This window comes from Euleptes europaea, chromosome 17 (assembly GCF_029931775.1).
Source record: "Euleptes europaea isolate rEulEur1 chromosome 17, rEulEur1.hap1, whole genome shotgun sequence".
Classification (NCBI taxonomy): Eukaryota; Metazoa; Chordata; class Lepidosauria; order Squamata; family Sphaerodactylidae; genus Euleptes; species Euleptes europaea.
Genome location: NC_079328.1, coordinates 41986387 through 42008160, shown reverse-complemented (window position 1 = coordinate 42008160; position 21774 = coordinate 41986387). Strand labels below are relative to the sequence as shown.

General features: G+C 44.2%; 1 protein-coding gene across 2 annotated transcripts in view; it reads left to right on the top strand.

The window, feature by feature from the left end:
- ZNF423 (zinc finger protein 423) overlaps positions 1–21774 on the top strand; it is a 278862-nt gene that overhangs the window by 132633 nt on the left and 124455 nt on the right. Inside the window, exon 5 of one of the 2 annotated variants that reach the window (XM_056862229.1) lies at positions 13570–13659. The exons of the other annotated variant lie outside the window; for it this stretch is intronic. Coding sequence (XP_056718207.1) covers positions 13570–13659 — 90 coding nt within the window. The remainder of the gene's footprint in view (positions 1–13569; positions 13660–21774) is intronic. 2 annotated transcript variants of the gene reach the window in all.

The following is a 21774-nucleotide window of genomic DNA, read 5'->3' as shown; positions in this document are numbered from 1 at the left end:
AAGGGGGCTGCTGGGAGAACAGTTTGCAACTGAGGCTTTTTGAGGGCTATTTCTACCCTCCCCCTCTACCACGTAGAGAGCAGAAGGCTTTTTGAAACGACTGGGTTTGAGTCGAGCCTCTTTTGAACCGTTTTAATTCATCGAGAGGGTGGGGGAAGGTCTCTTCCTCTCTTTTGAGGCTTTGGGGGATCCACCCAGGATCGTATTAAAAAAAAAACCTTCCAGTAGTTCTTGCTGCCTCTGTACTGCTTGCTTCCTACTGTGCTGACCTGGTAATGTTTCAAGTGTGTTCTCCTTCAGGTTCCTCCCTCTACCTTCCATCGCCTCTGATGTGTGCGCTCTATTAGACGTCAAGGAGGATGGGCATGCTCAGTAGCTTCCAGATTGTAGAGCAGTGGGACCACCTGTAGTGCCCCCTGCTGCCCTCTTGCCTCTTAGTGCCCCCCTAGGTAATCCCACCGCCCCCCAGGGGGTGGTATTGCCCACTTTGGGAACCACTGTTGTAGAGGGTGGCCATGCTGCTCTTGGAATCACAGGAGCCCCTTTTAGAGCCAACCTAAGTCAAGGGATTTACAGTGGTACAACTCTTCATAGGACGGCACTGTTAATAATCTGTAGTGTCTCCCATACCGATGTGGTGACGGTGACAGAGCGACAGAGTGTAATATCGCCTATTGGTATGAAGAGTATCATCTGATTTGGGGCAAAACGATCCCCTCCCTTCCCTTCCCCTGTTGGCCCTTTTCTTTTGTTTCCTTAACTTTCCGTCTCCTTCCTTCCTGCCCCCTCTTTTCCTTGTTATGTTTTCCCCACTCCTGTGTCTGTCCATCTCCATCCAGCCAGTGTCTATCTGTCTCCATCCAGCCAGTGTGGTGTAGTGGTTAAGAGCGGTGGTTTGGAGCGGTGGAGTCTGATCTGGAGAACCGGGTTTGATTCCCCACTCCTCCACATGAGTGGTGGAGGCTAATCTGGTGAACTGGATTTGTTTCCCCACTCCTCCACATGAAGCCAGCTGGGTGACCTTGGGCAAGTTACTGCTCTGTTAGAGCTCTCTCAGCCTCACCTACCTCACAGGATGTCTGTTGTGGGGAGGGGAAGGTGATTGTAAACCGGTTTGATTTTTCCTTAAGTTGCAGAGAAAGTCAGCATATAAAAAACAACTCTTCTTCTTCTCCCCCCCCACCCCCGCAGACTGAGTGGCATTAAGGGTAGGCATTGATGCGCAGCCACCTTTTCCTAACACCTTCCTTAAGGTAGAGTAGTTTGGGTGTCATCGGTATAGGATTTATTAGTCTAGTTGTGATTTTATATTGTGTTATCTTATGTATTGTACTTAGTATACCTACATGATGTTAGCTGCCCTGGGCCCGGCTCGTCAGGGCAGGGTGGGATACAAATAATTTATTATTGTTGTTGTTGTTGTTGCTGCTGCTGCTGCTACAAAAAAAGGCGGTGGACTTTTTTTTTTCTTTTTTGCTAATTTTACATGGGTTTTCTCATTTGGATGGCAAGTCTCCAGTGGTTTGTTCCAAAGTAATCCTGCTGACTGTTTCTGGTATAAATGGTTTGTCCACCCAGGAGTGATCCTGTTGGCTTTCGGTGAGCAAGCCCGATGGTACAATCCACAATGGTTTTAAGATCTGTGATTGTTTTTCAAGAATAGTGCCATGTAGCTAGTGTGTGGTGTTTGGCTTTCTTTTGAGTTAGTAAAGGCAAAGTCGAGGGAGAACCTCGAGTAGACCGTTCCTTGAATGAACTTTGTTAACTATTTGTCCATTATCATTAATTAGTTAGTGTCAGAGAGTAACCATGGGTCTGCAGTAGAACAGCTAGATTCGAGTCCAGTGGCACCTTAGGGACAAACCAGGTTTTCAGCATATAAACCAGGGGTGTCGAACTCGTTTGTTACAAGGGCTGGAGATGACATAAATGTCACTTGGTCGGGCTGAGCCATGCCTCGCCAGCCCAGATTGGGATGAGGCAGGGGGTGGCTGGCTCGTGAGTTGGATAAAAGCTCTCAAGGGGTCGGATCCAACTTCCAGGCCATATGTTTGACACTCCTGGTATAAGCTTTCGAGAATCAAAACTCCCTGCATCAGATACCAAAGGGACCTTTGACTCCCAAAAGCTTATACCCCTCAATCTTTTTGGTTCTTACCCACTGGTTTAAGACATGCATATGCATCAGTAGAAGTATTTTGGATTGAAGCTGCTCGATTACTGTTTCATTATTGGGAGTGTTGTTCTGATCCTAAACACACTTGGTTGATTTCAATTTCTGTGTCGCTTACAAGCATGAATCAACATGGCTTCTATCTTAATATGTTAATGTATTAACTCAGAATAAATGTGTATGCATTATCTGCTGACACAGTGTTCAGTGACACATGCATGGGGTATCTATTAAATAAGGACTTCTAAAAAATCCTATGAATAGTATATCAGGGGAAGGTGGTGAATTGCTCATAAGGTGCACCCAGTCCTCCAATTGCTACCTTCCCTTCCCACCCATCATTTACACTGAAGAATAGCCTGGATTTCCTCATTGTCTCCAACTTTGAGCCTCCAGACAGGCTGAAGGCGAATATAGTATGAGGAATTTATGGGAAATTTTAAGACAGATCCGCGTCTGCCCAGACTTTAGGTGTTCATGGGAGGGGTTTTTTTTAGTACCCTATTGGGGAGGGTTCTTTGGAATGGAAGTTCTGAATGACTCCTGGCACTGCCTCATGTTATAAAGCTGATACACTGAAGTGACTTCTGTCCAGAAAGTACGATGAATTCCACCATAGGTATCCACATGTGCACTGTTCGATCCATATATAGTTATAGTAAGCCCATTTATGTTCAAATGAAAACAACGAGGGGAACAATCACACCCACTGACCTTGTTCCCCAATCTCCATATTGTAGCAGATACCTGTTTACATGGGAACTTTGCACACATGTCCTTCATTTTCCAGAGAAGTCAATGGAAAGTGCTTGTAGGACCATACACACATGAAGGTAGGTAGAAAACGTCAAATCTCAGCTGATCTGTGGCGACCCCCCCCATAGGGATTTTAAGGCAAGAGACAAACAGAGATGGTTTGCCATTGCCTGCTCTGTGCAGTGACCCTGGACTTCCTTGGTGGTCTCCCTTCCAACTAGTCACCAGGGCCGACCCTGCTTAGCTTCCAAGAGGAGAGGGACTTTGGCTCAGTGGTAGAGCATCTGCTTGGCATGCAGAAGGTCCCAGGTTCAATCCCTGGCATCTCCAGTTAAAGGGATCAGGTAGTAAGTGATGTGAAAGACCTCTGTCTGAGACCCTGGAGAGCTGTTGCCAGTCTGAGTAGACAATACTGATCTTGATGGACCAATTGTCTGATTCAGCTTAAGGCAGCTTCATGTGTTCAAGATCTGATGAGCCTGGTTTAAGCCCTTTACATGCAGGACCTTCATGCAAATGGTACTTGAAAAGCCATGGAGGTTGTGGGGATGGGTAAATGGATGCAGCCTCCAATCACCCTTCTCCATGTTTTGGTGGATACAAAGGAATAATTGAAAAGTGCTGTTGTCCCTGAATCTGAACATGGAACAAAAACAAAAAGGTATATATGGATTGTTCAGTATGACTATGTGCTGGAGTTTCCTTCCCTGTGAAAAGGTTAGTGGTCGTAGAAAGAAGCCCTCAAAATCAAGATAGAGAATGCTGACTGGTGCATCTTGAAGAATGGGACCTGCAAAACAATACCTGTTTTTCCTTGATAACCTTCATTAACTAGCCTTCTGGTATGTTCAGTTGTTTTAGGTAGTTACAGTCTTAAAGGTAATGTTCAGTGAAAAGAGTTTTCATTCAGATAGTATTTGTTTAATATTATTTAAAATATATACATCCCGTTGCTTGAGACTTACAGATCCATATGTGTTGATTGTGTCAAGGCTGAGATAAAGCCGTCTAATTATCGAGAGGAAATCCATGCAGTCCCTCCAAAGAGCTATTTAGTCTAAAATGTATCTGGTAACAGTTATGTCTCACAGTGAAAAGCGGTAGCTTAGTAGTAGCATTCAGGCATTAAGGCAGATAAAAAAAAATTGTGACAGATTGTTTTTGTAATATTACATGCAAATGATCAGCATGAACATATTTTTGGACTCCACAGTTGAATGTGTGAATTAATTATGGACACATTAAGGGCTCTAACTCTCACTCTCTCTCCAATTTTTAAAATGCATGATGCTCTCTTGAAATATGCACTTTTTGAAGGCCTTGTTATATTTTGTATATTTTAGATGTTTAATACAATGTTTACTTTAAGTATGTTGGCTGAGATCCAGAGAGCCTTGCGACACATTACGTGAGTCCAAGAGGGCTTGGCCTTGTGCGGTTTGAACATTGGCTCTCTGTGCTGCACACCGACCAGCATCTGCAGACAAGGGGATTCTCTAAAGTGGTGTTGAGAGGGCACTTGCAAAGAAGAAAGGCCAAACGGGCACAGCCAAACCTTTTGAGTACTTAATATAACTCTTGGATCCTGGCCACAGTCTTTGTCGGGTTGGTTTTAAATCATGAAAACCTCCGCCTGATTTTTAACTCACTGATTTAAATCCAGTCCCGCGCTTTGAAATTCATACGTTTACAGGACAAACATGCCTAGTTATTGGTTGCTATACACTGAAATGTGCTCGTTTGTAAATATATAGAGCTACCATAGGAGAATCATGCAGAGCCTTTGCTCATGCAGCTCTCGTTTTTTCCCCCACTTAAGAATTATGTTTCTTCTTTGGTGTTTTCTGTATGCATGCAAGGATACTAAGCAAGATCATTTACTTGAAGGCTAAAGCATCTGTGCTATAAGTACAATTGGAGATATAGTCATAGCTGTTATAGTGACCCTATGAACACTGTCTGTTATAGAATATATAGTGTATGCCAGTAGTAGAAGAATGTTCAGAAATGTGTAAGGGTGGGGAGACAGCATTCGGACAGTTAATTTTGATCAGAGAAGGAGCTCATACATAACGCAGGAGTGTCCATATATTCATCTGTCACATTTTTCTTGTTTAGAATTCTTCTCTCCTGTCTTTCCATAAGAAGGCAGAGAAGAAGGTCCCAAGGCAGGTCAAGAAAGTAGGAAAAAATGCAAAAAAACTATCACAGATATTAATAATAACATTTCAAACTGTTAAAAGGTTCCAGTCAACATTTAAAACCAGGGATGAAATTCGAATTCAAAGGCCTTCCCAATTTTTAAAAAAGTCTTTAATGGACCTTGAAAAGCTCAAAGCGAGGTCCCTCTCCCCCTGGGATAGAGCGTTCCGAAGTCTGGGGTGGGGGTGGAGAAGGCTTTTGTGTGAGTCCCCACCAACCATACCCCAGAGAATGAGGTTTCTGCAGTCCTGCATCCTCAGACAATCTCGTATATTCTGGGCCTATTATCTAAGGGTACTCTTCCTTCCTATCTGGATTCTCTGGTTGTGTGTGTATTAAGTGCCGTCAAGTCGCTCCCGACTCATGGCGGCCCTATGAATCAGCGTCCTGCAAAATGTCCTATCTTTAACAGCCTTGCTCAGGTCTTGCAAACTGAGGGCCGTGGCTTCCTTTATAGAGCCAATCAATCTCTTGTCGGGTCTTCCTCTTTTCCTGCTGCCTTCAACTTTTCCTAGCATGACTGTCTTTTCCAGTGACTCTTGTCTTCTCTGGTTAGTCCAAAGTTATGTAGAATCTTTCTGTATTCAAGATTTAATTGCCTTTTTTCAATGGTTTTGCTGGGCCGTATGCTTTTTCAGACCAGCTGTGTCCCTGCCCTTTTCAGTCAGTACACTCCTTAAAACATATCCTTTTGCATTGTCCTTACGTGTACCAATTTAGGCTAAAATGGATTATACCATGTTTTAACAAATGGTCCGCATTTTCTCAAGCAACCTTGGAGCAAAAAGTTCAGTTCCTAAGTTGAAAAGCTCAAAGCGAGGTCCCTTAGAGCAGGGGTGGGGAACCTTTTTTCCACCAAGGGCCATTTGGATATTTATAACATCATTCGCTGGCCATACAAAATTATCAACTTAAAAATTAGGGGTGAAATGGCTAAGAACTCCCCCACACACACACGCATTCTGGCTGTGCCCCCTTTAACCCCTCCATTGTCGCCACTTCCGCCCCCAGACCTCTTGTAGTACAGAGGGAATACGTTTCTCCACGGCCTAGTTAGGAAAGGGTTAACACAGTTTCTTGGCCGGTCCTAGCAGCTCTATAGCTAATGACTCTTCTGCAATGGGGGGAAAAGGTTCCTCAGCAAAACAAACTCACATCCGCCTTGAATAGAGGCTATTCTTGTCTGCGGGAGCGGGCGGATCGCCAGTCTTAGATCCTTCTGAGCTAGAGATCTGCCAGGATCCATGAAGGGCCAGACCAAATGACTTCGCGGGCCTAAAATGGCCCCCGGGCCTGACGTTCCCCACCCCTGCCTTAGAGTCTTAGAGGACTCTGACCCTCAGTGTACTTATTTTGTTGCTTGTTTTTTGGAGGCTGCGGAGAAGAGTCAAAGGGAGCCGTTTTTAGAAATGGGTCTTATTTAAGTTTTATGGTTTTATTGTCCAAGACCTTGGTCTAAGAACAGGGGAAAAACAAAGAAAGAAACAGTCTCATATTATGGGCAAGTGAGTACGGGTGGAGGTAGCCTTTTAGGTGCTTTGGACCCAAACGATTTAGGGCAGTGATACTCAGTGGTTCAGGCTCTACCTGTGGCTCTTCTGAGCACTGTTTTCCCAAAGTGGCACCTGACCCATGTTTCATGAGAGTACACAAGACCCTTGCCCAGTAGGGTTTGTGGCTGGCAGATGGTTTCCACCTTGAAACAGCCACTCCCAGAAGAATGGGTAAGCTGTGAGCCTTCCTGAGGGGCAGGCATCATACCAGGGATGGAAGGAAATGTGGCTCTTTTGGTTGATGGTAACTACAAATGTGACTCCCCATGAGCCACACAGTGAATACCCTTGGTTTAGGGCCAAATGGTTTAATGCCTTAAAGCAGTGGTTCCCAAACATTTTGGGCCACCACCCCCTTGGTTCCACGAACTCAACCCCAGCGCCCCCTACCATATCCTATTAAAAGCATTATTCAAAATAGGGGTTTGCATGACTCATTAAAGATGAAAATAACAATACATTTTCAAAACAGTAACAATTAACTGCACATCTATTTAAAATCAAATTAAAACTTTTTAGTTGAAATATATTCAACAAAACTGATGAACTTGATCCAGTGGTACCAGCTCTTCAAAGTCTGGAAAAAAATTCTGATAGTTTTCACCAAATTTGCCAGCATGGTGCCATAGCTTGATCTATTGTAAATTAGTGATCAACACAGTTGAAGGGGCCCACCTCTAGTGCCCCCCTGCTGCCCCCTTGCCCCAGGGGTGGTACTGCCCACTTTGGGAACCACTGCCCTAAAGAGTAAAATCAGCACTTGGGTTGTTTTAGCATTTGCTTTTGCGACTTTCAACTTGTCTTTGTTCCTCTCCGGAAGAAAGCGTTTCCTAAAAATACGAACTGTGCCAGACGCATATGCACCGGGTGCCTGTATTCCTTTGCAGTTGTTATCTGGGCATATTTGTTCAGAGGAATTTTGAGCAAATATTATTTTGCTTGGCTCCTTTATCTGCCCTCGGAGTGAAACATAGTTTCCCTTAATATATTCAGTCACATTTTCCTTTTTTGCATTCCCTCCCATCCCCTTCTTTCATTTACTGCTTGGCTAATGGTTGCTCAGTTTCCCTGACATTTTTATAGCTGCTATGACAACATTCTTGTTTTGCATGATACATTCATAATCGGCTGCGATCGCAGCTTCACGTCGCTTCTGCTCCTTCTGAACCATGTTAAGATTCCTTCTAGCCCTCCGACTCAATTTTCATATGCAGTTGTGATTACACCTGTTTAAACATTTTCCTGGCGGTTTCATATTTGTATGTAAAGTAGCAGGAAGCGGCTGATAAAACACCTTTTCTGTAATCAGGTTTGAGTTTTCAGTGTGACGAGTCTGAAGTTCATGTTTGCTGGGGTCTCAATCAGTTTGTAGCATTTCAACAACTGTTAGCTAGCTGGGCAACAATGTCACTTGCTCTTAAAGTTTGTAGTTTTAATCTGCAGGTTTTTTTTAAAATGCTCCTTTACGTTCCTTATTTTAGTTTCACTCTTTGCTTACTTTGAAAATTAAGGATTGGTTGCTGGGGAGGGGAGGAAGAGACTATTTAAAGATATTACCAACCTGTTTCTTTATCATCCCAAAGCACTGTGATTAGGATCACACATATTTCGGCTCTGACTCAAGCATGCCGGCTGAGAAAAAAAAGGTGAATTCTCATCGCGTGGGATTTGCACTGGAACCAACAGCTGGCCACCTCCTCTCTCTATGTTTAAGACCTATATTTTCCAGCAATACGTCTGTGTTCATTAGGATAAAAGAATACCGAGCAAAGCAACCATCTTTATTTGTACACAAGAGAAGAGCAATGTGTACATTCAGCAGACTTTGGCCATTTATGCATGGCAGGTTTTTCCTTTGATTTGCTGCTCTCCAGATGCACATTTTTCTGATCCAAATTCTCAAAACTCTGCATGGGGACTTATTTTTTAGTTTTGAGAATTCGGATGGGGGAAATGTGCTTCTAGAGAGCAGCAGATCCAAGGCAAAACCTCCCATGCATAAATGTCTTTAGATGGTAGATTCCTCTTGGGACTGTACCGCTTCACAATGCATAGGGTTGCCAGGTCCCTCTTTGCCACCGGCGGGAGGTTTTTTGGGGTGGAGCCTGAGGAGGGTGGGGTTTGGGGAAGGGAGGGACTTCAATGCCATAGACTCCAATGGCCAAAGCTGCAATTTTCTCCAGGTGAACTGATCTCTATTGGCTGGAGATCAGTTGTAATATTAGGAGATCTCCAACTAGTACCTGGAGATTGGCAACCCAAACAATGTAGGAGAGGAAGTGCTTGTTTCCATGTTTCCCCATGATCATAGAAATAAGAAGAGCCCCCTTTTCTTGATGGAGCTAGCTTCTTACAGGCAGGGAGGGTTTTTTTTTCCCAATGGGGGAAGCTTTGATTCATCAGAAATCCACCTAACCTCATCACCTGCAGAATCCTAGAGTATTTCCTGTCCTTAGAGTCAGGGAAGTTAAGATGCATATCATGCCTCTCAAGTGGTCAGTTGAAAACTCAGATTCCTTTGGACTCCGTCCCAAATGAGTCTTGATCTGAAGACTGAGGGATATGAGATGAAGGCCTGTATCCCACTGTTCAATTCTGGCCAAAACCAGGAACTACAAGCAAAGAAACCATACCCACCAAAGCCGAGAGGGCAGCGTGGGTCAGTTGATCCTTCTCAATCCCTATAAAACTTGCCAGCACAAATTCTGTGCAAATATATTTACTCTTGCTGTGTTAAGAACTGCTGTCGTCGTCTTCGTCGTCTTCTTCTTCTTCTTCTTCTTCTTCTTCTTCTTCTTCTTCTTCTTCTTCTTCTTCTTCTTCTTCCTCTTCTTCTTCCCTTCTGCATTGTGGCGCTCCATCCTGAAATGTACAGAAGCCCAAGAACGATCCGTGAAATCCAAGTTTCATTTGATGTTTCTTAAGGATCAGGAATAAAATTGTGGTGTTGTTAAATGTCATTGTATTCAGAGGAATATTTTCGGTTTACAAGTTGGCTGAGCCACCCAGCAGAAAACAAAAATTATTTGGATGCTAGTTACTGGACTGAATTTATATTGTAGTTTAATTCTCTTGGTGTCAATTTGGCGCATTGTCTTTAATTAAAGGTCAACAAAAATTGAACTGCAAACCTCAGGGAGACTTTAAACTGGTCCTTTAAGCTTATGAGGCTACCCATTAGAGATGGTCTTTATTGCAAATTTTATTTGGTTGTTTCTGAACTCATATAGCAAGTTAAAGTAGAATGTTGCTCTCCGTTTGTCGGCGAACATGATGAGTACTTCTGGGTATTCCAGAAATTTTCCACTATTGTCAATTGTGACCCAGTGTTTTTTCAGCAGGGGACATTTGACAGATACCTGATGCACAGAGCTGACTTAAGTTTTTCTGTGTGTATGTGTATGTGTTTGTGTGTACTGCTGTGCCTTCTTACTATTGGCCTTCTTATTGACCATTGCAAGAAATTTCAAACACTTAGCCATAATGGAAACAAGCATCTCTTAAACATGCCTTCACAAGGAAATCCTTCTACATGGTTGTTTAAAAAAAAAAAAAAAAAAAACCAGCAGCAGAGAGCAAAGAAACATTTCCCTCCAGGTTGGCCGTTCTCAGTCTCTGTGCTAAATGACCATAGTTAAGAACTCCCTGCCCCAGGATGTGGTGATGGCTGCCAGCTTGGAAGGCTTTAAGAAGGGAGTGGACATGTTCATGGAGGAAAAGGCTATTCAAGGCTACTAGTAAAAATGGATACTAGTCATGATGCATACCTGTTCTCTCCAGGATCAGAGGAGCATGCCTGTTTTATTAGGTGCTGTGGAACACAGGCAGGATGGTGCTGCTTCAGTCGTCTTGTTCGTGGGCTTCCTAGAGGTGCTTGTTTGGCCACTGTGTGAACAGACTGCTGGACTTGATGGACCTTGGTCTAATCCAGCATGGCTTTTCTTATGTTCTTAAGAATATGCTCAGTAAGAAACAAAGAGTAAGTCAAGAATCACTAGCCATTTCCACACAGGTTATTTGACGCAGAGTAACTGCTGTTGGGAAATGGGATTTTCAAAAATTCCATCCAGGGACATAAAGATCCAGAAGGCCATGAAGATGGGTGGGGGAACTTGTTGAGGACATGAGGTTTTGGACTGGAGGCTGTTACCTGCCGGAATGAACTACTGTGGCTTGGATTGGTCGGTTCCCCTCTGCTAAGTGAGGAATAGTCTGTTGTAGAAAGGAGGGTTTCTACTTGTTCCCTTCCTCCAATGGAAGGGAGTCATCCAACAGAAAGAGCTCTTTCTTCCAACCGTCTATCCCTCCATTTGCAAAAGAGAACCACTGGATCCATCCCAATGTGTGCTGAATCTTCAAAGACCCCTCAAGGCATGGAGAGGGAATAGGGATTGGCTGTGTCAACTTCTGTGACTGTCAGGCAGCGTGAAATCTTTGAACTGGCCAGTCCTGGAATGAGAACTAGGAAACCTGTCTTTTCTGTCTTTGCCCTGGTTGGCAGGGCGGGCTGCCAAGCCCAGCTCCATGTCCTACAACTGATCTTGGAGAAACGAGGCTTGAAAACACACTCTTTAGCTCTGGATTGGAGCTTGGCAGCCCTAAGTTTCAACATGGCAGACAACAGAGCAGCCTGGAGAATTTAAAAGTATAGACACAGAGCTGAGAAGAAGAGTTGGTTTTTATATGCCGACTTTCTCTGCCACTTAAGGGAGAATCAAACCGGCTTACAATCACCTTCCCTTTCCCTCCCCACAACAGACACCCTGTGAGGTAGGTGTGGCTGAGAGAGCTGTGACTACGGTCACCGAGCTGGCTTCATGTGGAGGAATGGGGAAACCAACCCGGTTCACCAGATTAGCATCCGCCGCTCATGTGGAATTAAACCTGGTTCTCCAGATCAGACTCCATCGCTCCAAGCCACCACTCTTAACCACTACACCATGCTGGCTGATAGCAGGATGCAGCAACTGCAGTGGACAGCAGATATGGTCAGTGCATTCCTTATCTATAAGTTCGCGCTTGGCAAAGAATACTAGTCTACTGGCTGAAGGAAGCAAGCCTTGCTAATTTTCTCCAGGATGAGTTTGAGAGAGCGGGGCTGATTTCACGCAGGATGGGAAAAGCCACCCCTCCTGCGTGAGCAGCAGTGAGCAAGATTAAGGTGCCTGAGCATGGCATTCACATGTCCCATCCCTGCACCATTTGGTTCTGGCACCATTCCTCCCCGCTCCCTTCCTGCGTGTCACATGGGCACAGAAACGCTGGCCTGAGAGCCAGCGTGGTATAGTGGTTAAGAGTGGTAGTTTGGAGCGGTGGACTGTGATCTGGAGAACAGGGTTGAATTCCCCACTCCTCCACATGAGCTGCAGACACTGATCTGGTGAACCGGGTTGGTTTCCCCACTCCTACACATGAAGCCAGCTGGGTGACCTTGGGCTAGTCACACTCTCTCAGCCTCACCTACCTCACAAGGTGTCTGTTATGGGGAGGGGAAGGTGATTGTAAACCGGTTTGATTCTTCCTTAAGTGGTAGTCAACATATAAAAACCAACTCCTACTCCTCCTTCCTCTTCCTCCTCCTTTTCTTCTTCCTCCTCCTGATGACCATATTTCATTGCCACCACTATTCCCCGGCTGCCAGCAACACCCTGTCCCATTAACAGCTGAGCTTTTATTTTTTTAAAAAAGGTCCTGTTTAAGGAGCTAAAAGGATGGGTGCCTGACATGAGTGTCTCCATTCTGAAGGTGGCAGTCAGCTCCGCCTCCTTCTGGATTGGCTACAGGCAGGGCTTTCTCATGGAGGCCTTGCCTGCAGCTGACGAGCGCTTCCTCTTCAAGTGGGAACAAAGAAGGTTTTTTTTATTTGCTCCAGCATAAAAAGGAAAACCCTGGGAGCCCCATGAGCTATGCTCAGAAACAGCATGGCTTCGTGTGGAAACTTCCAAATAAAGTGCGCATGCTGTGTGCCACCTGGAGGAAACCCCCTATGTGGAAATAGGCAGAGAAGTCATTTTTTGGGGGAAAGGATTGTTTTTGTTTGCAGAGTATCTACGTATGTGGTTGGTTTTTTTTATAAAGCAACTATGCTGTCAATTCATTAATTTAAACTAGAAACTTTCATGTTTAAAAAACTTTCTACATGCTAATCTAACCAAATATCATGCTAGTCTAAACCAAATATCATGTGAAACAAGTAGGCAAGAATCTGTGCTAGTGTGTACTGTAGCCTATAGTGTCTCTGAAAGCTGATTTACGAACTCCCAAAGAGTGCAGGCGTTGAACTTTCCAGCAGACCCAGGAAACCCCTCCTTGTTGATGGAGGCCTAGAAAATCTCCTCCTGGGCATATTAACTTTTTCATAGGCAAGGCGTTTGTGGACAGAGGGAGCGTTCCTTCGTCCGATTGTCCAGTTGCGTTCTGTAAGGGCCATTGTTTCGGAGTCTGTGGTTTGGCTGTGTCCTGGATAAAGATGTGTTATGTGTAAATGGTGCACAGGACCAATGTACTGTAATGGGAGGCGGTCCAGAAAAGTAGCCGCCTCCACAGGTTTGTTTCTATTTGTGGACTTCCCTGATGCCAACTGTTCCCCCATTTTTAAGGTAAGAGGTTCCTGCATGCTTCTTCTTTTTTTTTTCTAGTGGCTTTTTTTCCATGTTGAGGGTTTGGTAGTGGTGGGAGAGCCCCTTCATTTTCATGCCTGATTCAGATGAATCTGGAGGGTAGGGGAACACTTGATGGTGTTTTTCATTGGCCTCCTCCTCCTAACTCAGCCATTTCCGCATGCTGCCTCCCGCATCCCTTCCTGGTTGTGTTTTGAATTCACCCATGAACGGCTCCTTGCCTTGTGGGGAGGAGTTGAGTCTCTTTGCCTCCTGTCTCCTGTAGGTGCTGCCCCAATACCCAATGGCGAGGTCTTGTATTCTTTTCCAGCTCCTGGCTTACTGGAGAGGAGGATTTTGAAAAATGCTATTGCAGGTAGGAAACACAGTACGGTATTCATAACTTGGAGCAACTTGGTTGCAAGTTGATGGCACTTTCCACCACCTATATGGGGCACTTCACCTTGAGGGTATAAAATTCGCAGAGGGCGTTTTGCATCTTCAACTTTTGTGGTTCACATATTTGCATAGTTCATTTTACTAGGAGTTGTATACTAGCTCTAAGGTATCTCTTACACAGATACAAAGTGAAATTGCTCATTCTTTGGTTAATTTTTATTTTAATGGCCAAAAGATCTTCCCAAATATCTGGTCCCACCTCTTTTATTTTGGTGGGGGGGGGTGGAGTTATCTTTGTCTGATTAGTGGCCAATGGTTGATAATCATTTTTGATAACATACCATTAGTATTCTCACCGCACAGTATAATGGTGGTACCGAGCTGATGCCAAGATTATTCCCCTCCACTCTGCTGAAATGACTCCTAACCAGTGTGTTGCATTATCTTCTTCCAGTCTAATTTGTGTGTCTCTACCTGCAAGCTGCCTTCCTTTGCCCAGTCTCACTCATGTTCTTGTTTTCTGAGGCTTTCCATTTAGGGAGTGGGGTGCAAAAACAGCCGTCACATACATTGTCCAAGGACGTTTTTAGAGGCATGTTTGTTTAGACCTCTGCAACGAGAGGACCCCATCATGTGGCATGTAGCTTATATGTAGACAAACATGTCTGTGTCAAGAATTAACAATACTTGATTGGGCCCATCATGATAGAATAAGGTAGCTACTTTAACATCCATCTGTCTTCAACATTTAGGATCTCTGGACATGCATTTGTTATGGCACAAGTGAGTAATTTATAGACCATACATGTCCCTGTTCCCTCCCAATGTATCCTTTGGGAGGTAGGGTGCTTCTGCTAAACTCATCTTCTCTCTCATTAACTTGATCACATCCTGTTCCTTCATTCTTTACAGTGGCATCCAGTCATTCCAGCTTCTGTTTCTTTCTTTTCAATCTCTCTGCTTCTCAGACCCTTCCTGTGGACTATGCACACAAAATGGCTGCCATGTTGATACTGCACTGCTGTTACTCCTGTCTTTGCTACAGGCTCAGCAGATAGTCAACACTTACCATAATCTGCTAGTGCTAGAGCCAATGTGGTGTAGTGGTTAAAAGCAGTGGAGTCTGATCTGGAGAACTGGGTTGGATTCCCCACTCCTCCACGTGAGCGGCAGACTCTAATCTGATGAACCAGCTTGGTTTCCCCACTTTTCCACATGAAGCCTGCTGGGTGACCTTGGGCTAGTCACAGTTCTCTCAGAAACTCTCTCAGCACCACCTACCTCACAAGGTGGCTGTTGTGGTGAAGGGAAGGGAAAGCGATTGTAAGCTGCTTTGAGACTCCTTAAAGGTAGAGAAAAGAGGGGTATAAAAACCAACTCCTCCTCCATCTTTTCAGGTCAATTCAACATATCTACTGCAACCTACAGTCTTTCTGATAGCATCATATTTTAAAGAATATTTTAAAAAATCAAGTGTGTGCTTTTCCCCTGTTTGTTCTCCCTTTCTCTCTGTTAATGTGTCTTTTAAAAGCCACTAATTACTTATATACCCAATAGTAAGAAATGTTTAAAATATACAGCCCAGCAGTTAAATATGTTAATAGGGAATTATTAAAGTGAAGTGTGTATTCTTGCATAAGCCTTAATAGTTCCTCTAAATCTGTTTTGATTTATGGTGTCAATGTGGGAGGCATTAATATCTTGTGTCAAAGACTTTAACGGTAACGGATTTTTCCAGGCTTCGACTTATGGCCCACTTGGAGCTGTTACTCTTGAAAGGTGCGAGTAGGGCCCTGCGCATGGGCACCGAGCCTTGCGTGCTCAAAGTCCTTATGAAACCCTTGGTCAAAAAATTCATTGCACCTTGCAGAGTCACCTGTACAGGTGGAGGCAGGAGAAACAAAGGAGAGGATTGCACACCAAACATTTTATTTTTTTAAAATGACCGTAAATGTCGCCTCATCCCACTTATACATTTAGTGGCTCCAAAACTCCCATCCACTTTTATTCTGGGATAAAATCGGAATGGAAATACCTTGTGTGCCGAAATTCTGGGTGGGATGTTTTTCCAATCTTTTGAGGAAATTCATTTTTGTGGGGCGCTTTTGCCTCCAGGTTTTCGGCAATATCGAAAAATGGGTTAGTTTTGCAGGAATTCCATAGTGTCTGTTGCTTATCAACACCTGATTTCCCCCCATCTATTCGTTTTCGCTTTCCCCCTGCCAAGTCAGGATATCAACAAAATTATTTACTGCGGTGTATTTGACCTAGGGGTAGTGCTAAAACCATTCGCGCGGCTTTCTTCTTCTTTTGTAGAATGAATATGACTTGGGAAGATTGAAAAGAGATGATGTAGATGAAATGCTTTGAATGCTTGAAAGTGCAGTACAGATGCTTTTTATTGTTGTTTTTGCAATTACTGTTGCTACAATTATCTTGTGGGCTTGACTCTAGAAAGACTCTTGAGACGTGGTTTGGGATATCAAGAGGCAAAGATGATTATATGTTGTGGTCCCTCCCTGCTCCTGGCAAGAAGAGAAATTTAGCCTTTGACTCCACCTTTTAAAATTTGGATTTCATTTTTTTGAATAGAAGGTTTATATATATATATTTGACCTCTGATTTGCCAGAATGGTTAAACGTTTGCTAAGTTTAAAAATAAGACAGACTTTGGTTGATGATAAATGCAAAGGAATCACATGGGTTGGCGGAGAAATGGCAGGATCTCGGGGTTATGGGTGACACTGTTCAAAGCCCTGGAATAAGGATGCAAGAGATCTTCCAATGAGTCAGAATGATATGGAGTAGGATATTCAGTCATGGTGCAAACAGACAGGGTTGAATAAAATTTTCTGGTGATAATCCAGTGAAATTGGTTGGGTGGGCAGAGATTCTGTCAGACTCTTCTTTCATAGCAAAGTTGTCTGTGTCTCCCATTCTTTCTGTTGGGCTGTTTGAAACCAATGACAGGCAACTTGTTTTATACGTTCATTAAAATAAGTCATTTGATCACCTGAAGCTGCCTTATACTGAACACATGAATACATGAAGCTGCCTCATACTGAATCAGACTCTTGGTCCATCAAACTCAGTATTGTCTACTCAGACCTGCAGCTGCTCTCCAGGGTCTCAGGCAGCGGTCTTTCACATCACCTACTTGCCTAATCTCTTTAACTGGGGATGCCAGGGATTGAACTGGGGACCCTCTGCATGCCAAGCAGATCATCTACCACTGAGCTATGGCCCCTCCCCCTCCTACTGAATCAGACCATCAGTCCATCATGCTCACTTTGCCTACTTGGACTGGCAGCTGCTCTCCAGGGTTTCAGGCAGAGGCCTGAGACATCACCTGCTACCTGATCCTTTACCTGTAGATGCCGGGGATTGAACCTGGGACTTTCAGCATACCAAGCAGATGCTCTACCGTTGAGCCATGGCCCCTCCCCGTTTTGGGAAGTAAAAAATGTGGGTGGGCAGTTCTGTTATTTCCCGTTCAGAATGAAAGTAAGGATCCTTGTCCCTGTCACCTTTTCCATCCGTCACTTGGTCTTCTGGCCCAAACTAGAATGAAATGAAATAAGCAAAAATGTTGATGATTAGTGCGTGACTGCCACAAAGAAGCATTCACTGTCTCGTGTAATTCAACTCGGGCTGTGATGCTGCAATGTTCTGCGTACCCCCTTCCCCACTGCCATGGGTAGCTAGTGAGGTAAGGCACAGCGGTAAGAATGTTTATGACATCATAACAAAAGATAAGCTATGCGTGACATTATAGCAACCTGGCAGGGAGGGGCCATGGCTCAGTGGTAGAGCATCTGCTTGGCACGCAGAAGGTCCCAGGTTCAATCTCCGGCATTTCCAGTTAAAGGGACTAGGCAGGTAGGTGATGTGAAAGACCCCTGCCTGAGACCCTGGAGAGCCGCTGCCAGTCTGAGTAGACAATACTGACTTTGATGGAGTAAGGGTCAGATTCAGTAGAAGAAAGCTTTATGTGTGGCACTGGGCCCATGGGTGCCATTGTGAGCTACAGCTATACATTTACAGTTGCATTTAGTTTAGCCCTATTTCGGTTTAAAAACATTTATACTTCTTAATATATGTATATCTTTTGGGTACATTACTGTTTGTGGAGCCGCCGCATCTTTATATGTGAAAGTGTGGCCCAAATCACATATGTGCATTTTTTAAAAAGTTGCTTGTTCCCCCAATGTGGGTAATCATTCTTCGCTTACGACTCCAGTTTTGCTCCTGGGAGGCTTATCTTCATGTTACATGGTGTTCTTGAGTTGATCTGGAGACACAGTAAGTAGTTGCATGAGCTATCTTTGGACAGTACTTTTTAATATGACACCTGTATCTGATGCAGATATCAGGATCGTGTAGTTCATCCTTTACTCCCCTGGCTGCATTTGGAAGTAATTTCAGATTGAATGGATACTGAATCACAAGATGTCATAGTTCCGCTGTACGCTGCATTGGTCAGGCCACACCTGGAGTATTGTGTGCAGTTCTGGAGGCCTCACTTCAAAAAGGATGTGCACAGAATCGAGCAGGTGCAGAGGAGAGCGACGAGGATGATCAGTGGCCTGGAGACGAAGCCCTATGGGGAAAGGCTGAGGGAGCTGGGAATGTTTAGTTTGGAGAAGAGGAGGTTGAGCGGGGACATGATGGCTCTCTTTAAGTATTTGAAGGGCTGTCACTTAGAGGAAGGCTGTTCCTATTGGCAGCAGAGGATAGAACTCACAATAATGAGTTTAAATTGAGGGAGGAAAGGTACCAGCTGGATATTAGGAAATTTCTTTTTGCAGTAAGAGTTGTTCGACAGTGGAATCAGCTACCTAGGGAAGTGGTGAGCTTTAACAAGAGGTTGTACAAACACTTGTAAGGGATACGCTAGGCTGATCCTGCATTAAGCAGGGGGGTTGGACTAGATGGCCTGTATGGCCCCTTCCAACTCTATGATTCTATGAAAGTGCTTTCAGAGTGGGGAAGGGGCACATGAGTCAGATCCATTGGAATGGATTAGATTTACCAAACTCAGTCAGAGGGGCTTCGTTGGAGGGGCTGTGGCTCAGTGAAAAAGTATCTGCTTGGCATGCAGGAGAACCCAGGTTCCATCCCCTGCATCTCTAGTTAAAAGAATCAGGTAACAGGTGATGTAAAGGACCTCTACCTGAGACTCTGGAGAGGCACTGCTAGTTTGAGTAGACAATACTGACCTTGATGGACCAATGGCCTGTTTCATTATCAGGCCGCTTCATGTGTTCAAGTAGCCTCAACATCATTCCCCAGAAGTCCCCAATTTTCAGTCCATCCTTAAACCCTCCTCTTCTGCAATCCATACATAAAACAATGTAAACCTTCTGGATGAGATTCCACCTAAGCCCTTTGCATTGTCTCTAGGTTCTATGGGACCTTGATGTGCTGGAATCAGAGGTAAAAGTTAAAGGTCCCCTGTGCAAACACCGGGTCATTCCTGACCCATGGGGTGACATCACATCCCGACGTTTCCAAGGCAGACTTTGTTTACGGGGTGGTTTGCCAGTGCCTTCCCCAGTCATCTTCCCTTTACCCCCAGCAAGCTGGGTACTCATTTTACCGACCTCGGAAGGATGGAAGGCTGAGTCAACCTTGAGCCGGCTACCTGAAATAGACTTTCGTCAGGATCGAATTCAGGTCTTGAGCAGAGCTTTTGACTGCAGTACTGCAGCTTACCTCTCTGCGCCACAGGGCTCCTGGAATCCGAGGGACCACGGTTTTAAATTAAAGGCCATCTGATCAGCATCCGTTACGGAAGTTCAGCAGATCTTGGTGGCAAATAGGCTGTTCACACCACTGCACCGCTCTGATCTGGCTCGCCATCAGCCGGCGCTCATTTCCTGTGCAACGGGGCTGGGATATCTTGTTTCAGTTCCTGTTTGCAATGTTACTTAGCTCAGTCTCTTGCTCCTCTGCCAAGCTGGCAGGGCTTGAAGGTTGACTTCCTGTGCAGATGATGTAAAAGCGCCTGTGCGAATTCTTCGTCTGCAGCCATTGGGAGATAAAAGGCAGGACGCTGGGGATTATAAAGAGGGAGCCAAATTATATTTATAATATTAAAGTTGAGTGCATTTGTGGTTTTGCGGTTCTCTAGGGTTTTTCTTAAGTAGAAAAACATGAATTAGCATTTTCCATTTCCATATATTGACTGGAAAAATAGCCCTCTTCTCAATTAAGACCTATAGCTTTTGGGATGTATGCAACAATTTTATAAAATATTTACAACGAGATTTGCATTTTACATGGCATGACGAGTCTCCCTCCCTCCCCCCCCCTCTTTTGGTCTCCCTGTCTATGCAAGAAGGGCTTAGGCCTAGCAGAGGAAATGCATTTTGCGTGCCGAGAGGGGAAATAAATCTAGAAATGGACTCGCTAGCAACGAGCACTTGAGAACGTCCGTTGTTGATTGTGGTCTCCAGTAATTATCTAAGGTCGATTTTTCCCAACCACATATTTTGTTATATCATCTTTAAAGGCTGCACTCCCCGTGGAAATCTATTACTTTCCCCTTTAAAACTGGCATTGGGAAAAAAAAGACTGTTTGCAGCTTTGGGTTAGAAAGATAAGTGGAACACTTCCCCCACTCTCTTTCCTCCCCCCCCCCCCGAATGTAAATGCGTGTTGTAAAGAACATAGCTATTTCCTGGATAATTTGCAGTTGTATATTTTATGTTAATTTCACCGAAAATATTGCACCCCTGCCAGGTTTAGTAGAGGCTCACTGTGATATGAATAATTTCTAGCAAATCATTTTTTTTCCTCATTTAAGATTTGGCACCTTTTAAAGATTTTAATAATAGCAACAAGGAAGAAGATTTAGAACGAGCGAGACGTTGCAGCCAAAGAGATGCACGTTGAGAGCAAATGTAAACTAGCAAGAATAATTACATGGCAAACATTTTTTCCACAGATGTTTTTTTTAACACCCCCCTCCCTCCTGGTAACGTAATAACTATTTACTAAGCTGTTTATTTTAGGCCCTTAGTTTACAATAAAATATTTATATTTGCTTTGGTGTACTAAAAAATATTGACAAAATACTACTGAGATTTTTAAAAAAAAGACAATTGGTATTTCACTTCCTAGGCAGCAAAGGAAGTAGACTCAACATTTCCCCTCTTCTTTCTGTGTATCGTAAGAGTGTATATTGGGCTAGTGCAGTACTGTGGTTAATTTTGAACCCCAACATCTTTACCATAGCGATCTAGGGAATTCCTAGAGCGTTGCAGGATGGTGGTGATGCCACTTGCCGCTTTTTGCTGGAAGTGATGTCACAATGCATGCAGGAACCAGGATGGCAACTCTAGGATTCTAATGTAGAAAAATGGTCAGTTCCAAAAATGCTGATAGAAGGTTTTTGAATCAGTAGGCGGCCAGGCAGAAAGGTCAATGAGTCTTCTCATCCCAAGCACATGTGATTTTGGCCTGAGAGACTCAGCCATGTACCGGCTAGGCAGCTTTACATAGCCATTTGGCCTCAGCCATTCTATACATCTGCAGTATGGGTACAATGATGCCAACCACCTTTGTAGGCTTCTTGGAAGGATCGCAATAATCTTGTATCTGAAGCTCTTTGAACTAGGGTTGCCAGGTCCCTCTTTGCCACTGGTGGGAGGTTTTTGGGGCGGAGCATGAGGAGGGTGGGGTTTGGGGAGGGGAACCATGCCGGTTCCGTTGATAAGAGTTGCCTTCTGTTTCTGGAAATGACCGCTGAATCTAACGGATTGTTAGAAGGAAAGCGCATCTTAAATAACTTCTTTTTTTCTGCTCTATCTGGAATATTCCTTCTCACAGTAGTATTTCTGATTTAAAAGGAATTGAGAAATAAACAAATTCGAGGCCCACCGATATAGCTGCACATTGAGTTTTCAGCGGGTTTATCATCACTGATTTTAGCTAGGCGGCCAGCTTCAGTTCCCAGCAGTTCTTGCCATTAGAAGGAAAGCTGTAGCAATTTTGCAGTGAAGAATGAGCACGTATGGATTATAGAATACAAACGAACCTTAATTCAGGTGTCTATGGGATTGCTGCCTTCCCTATAACCAAATGTTTA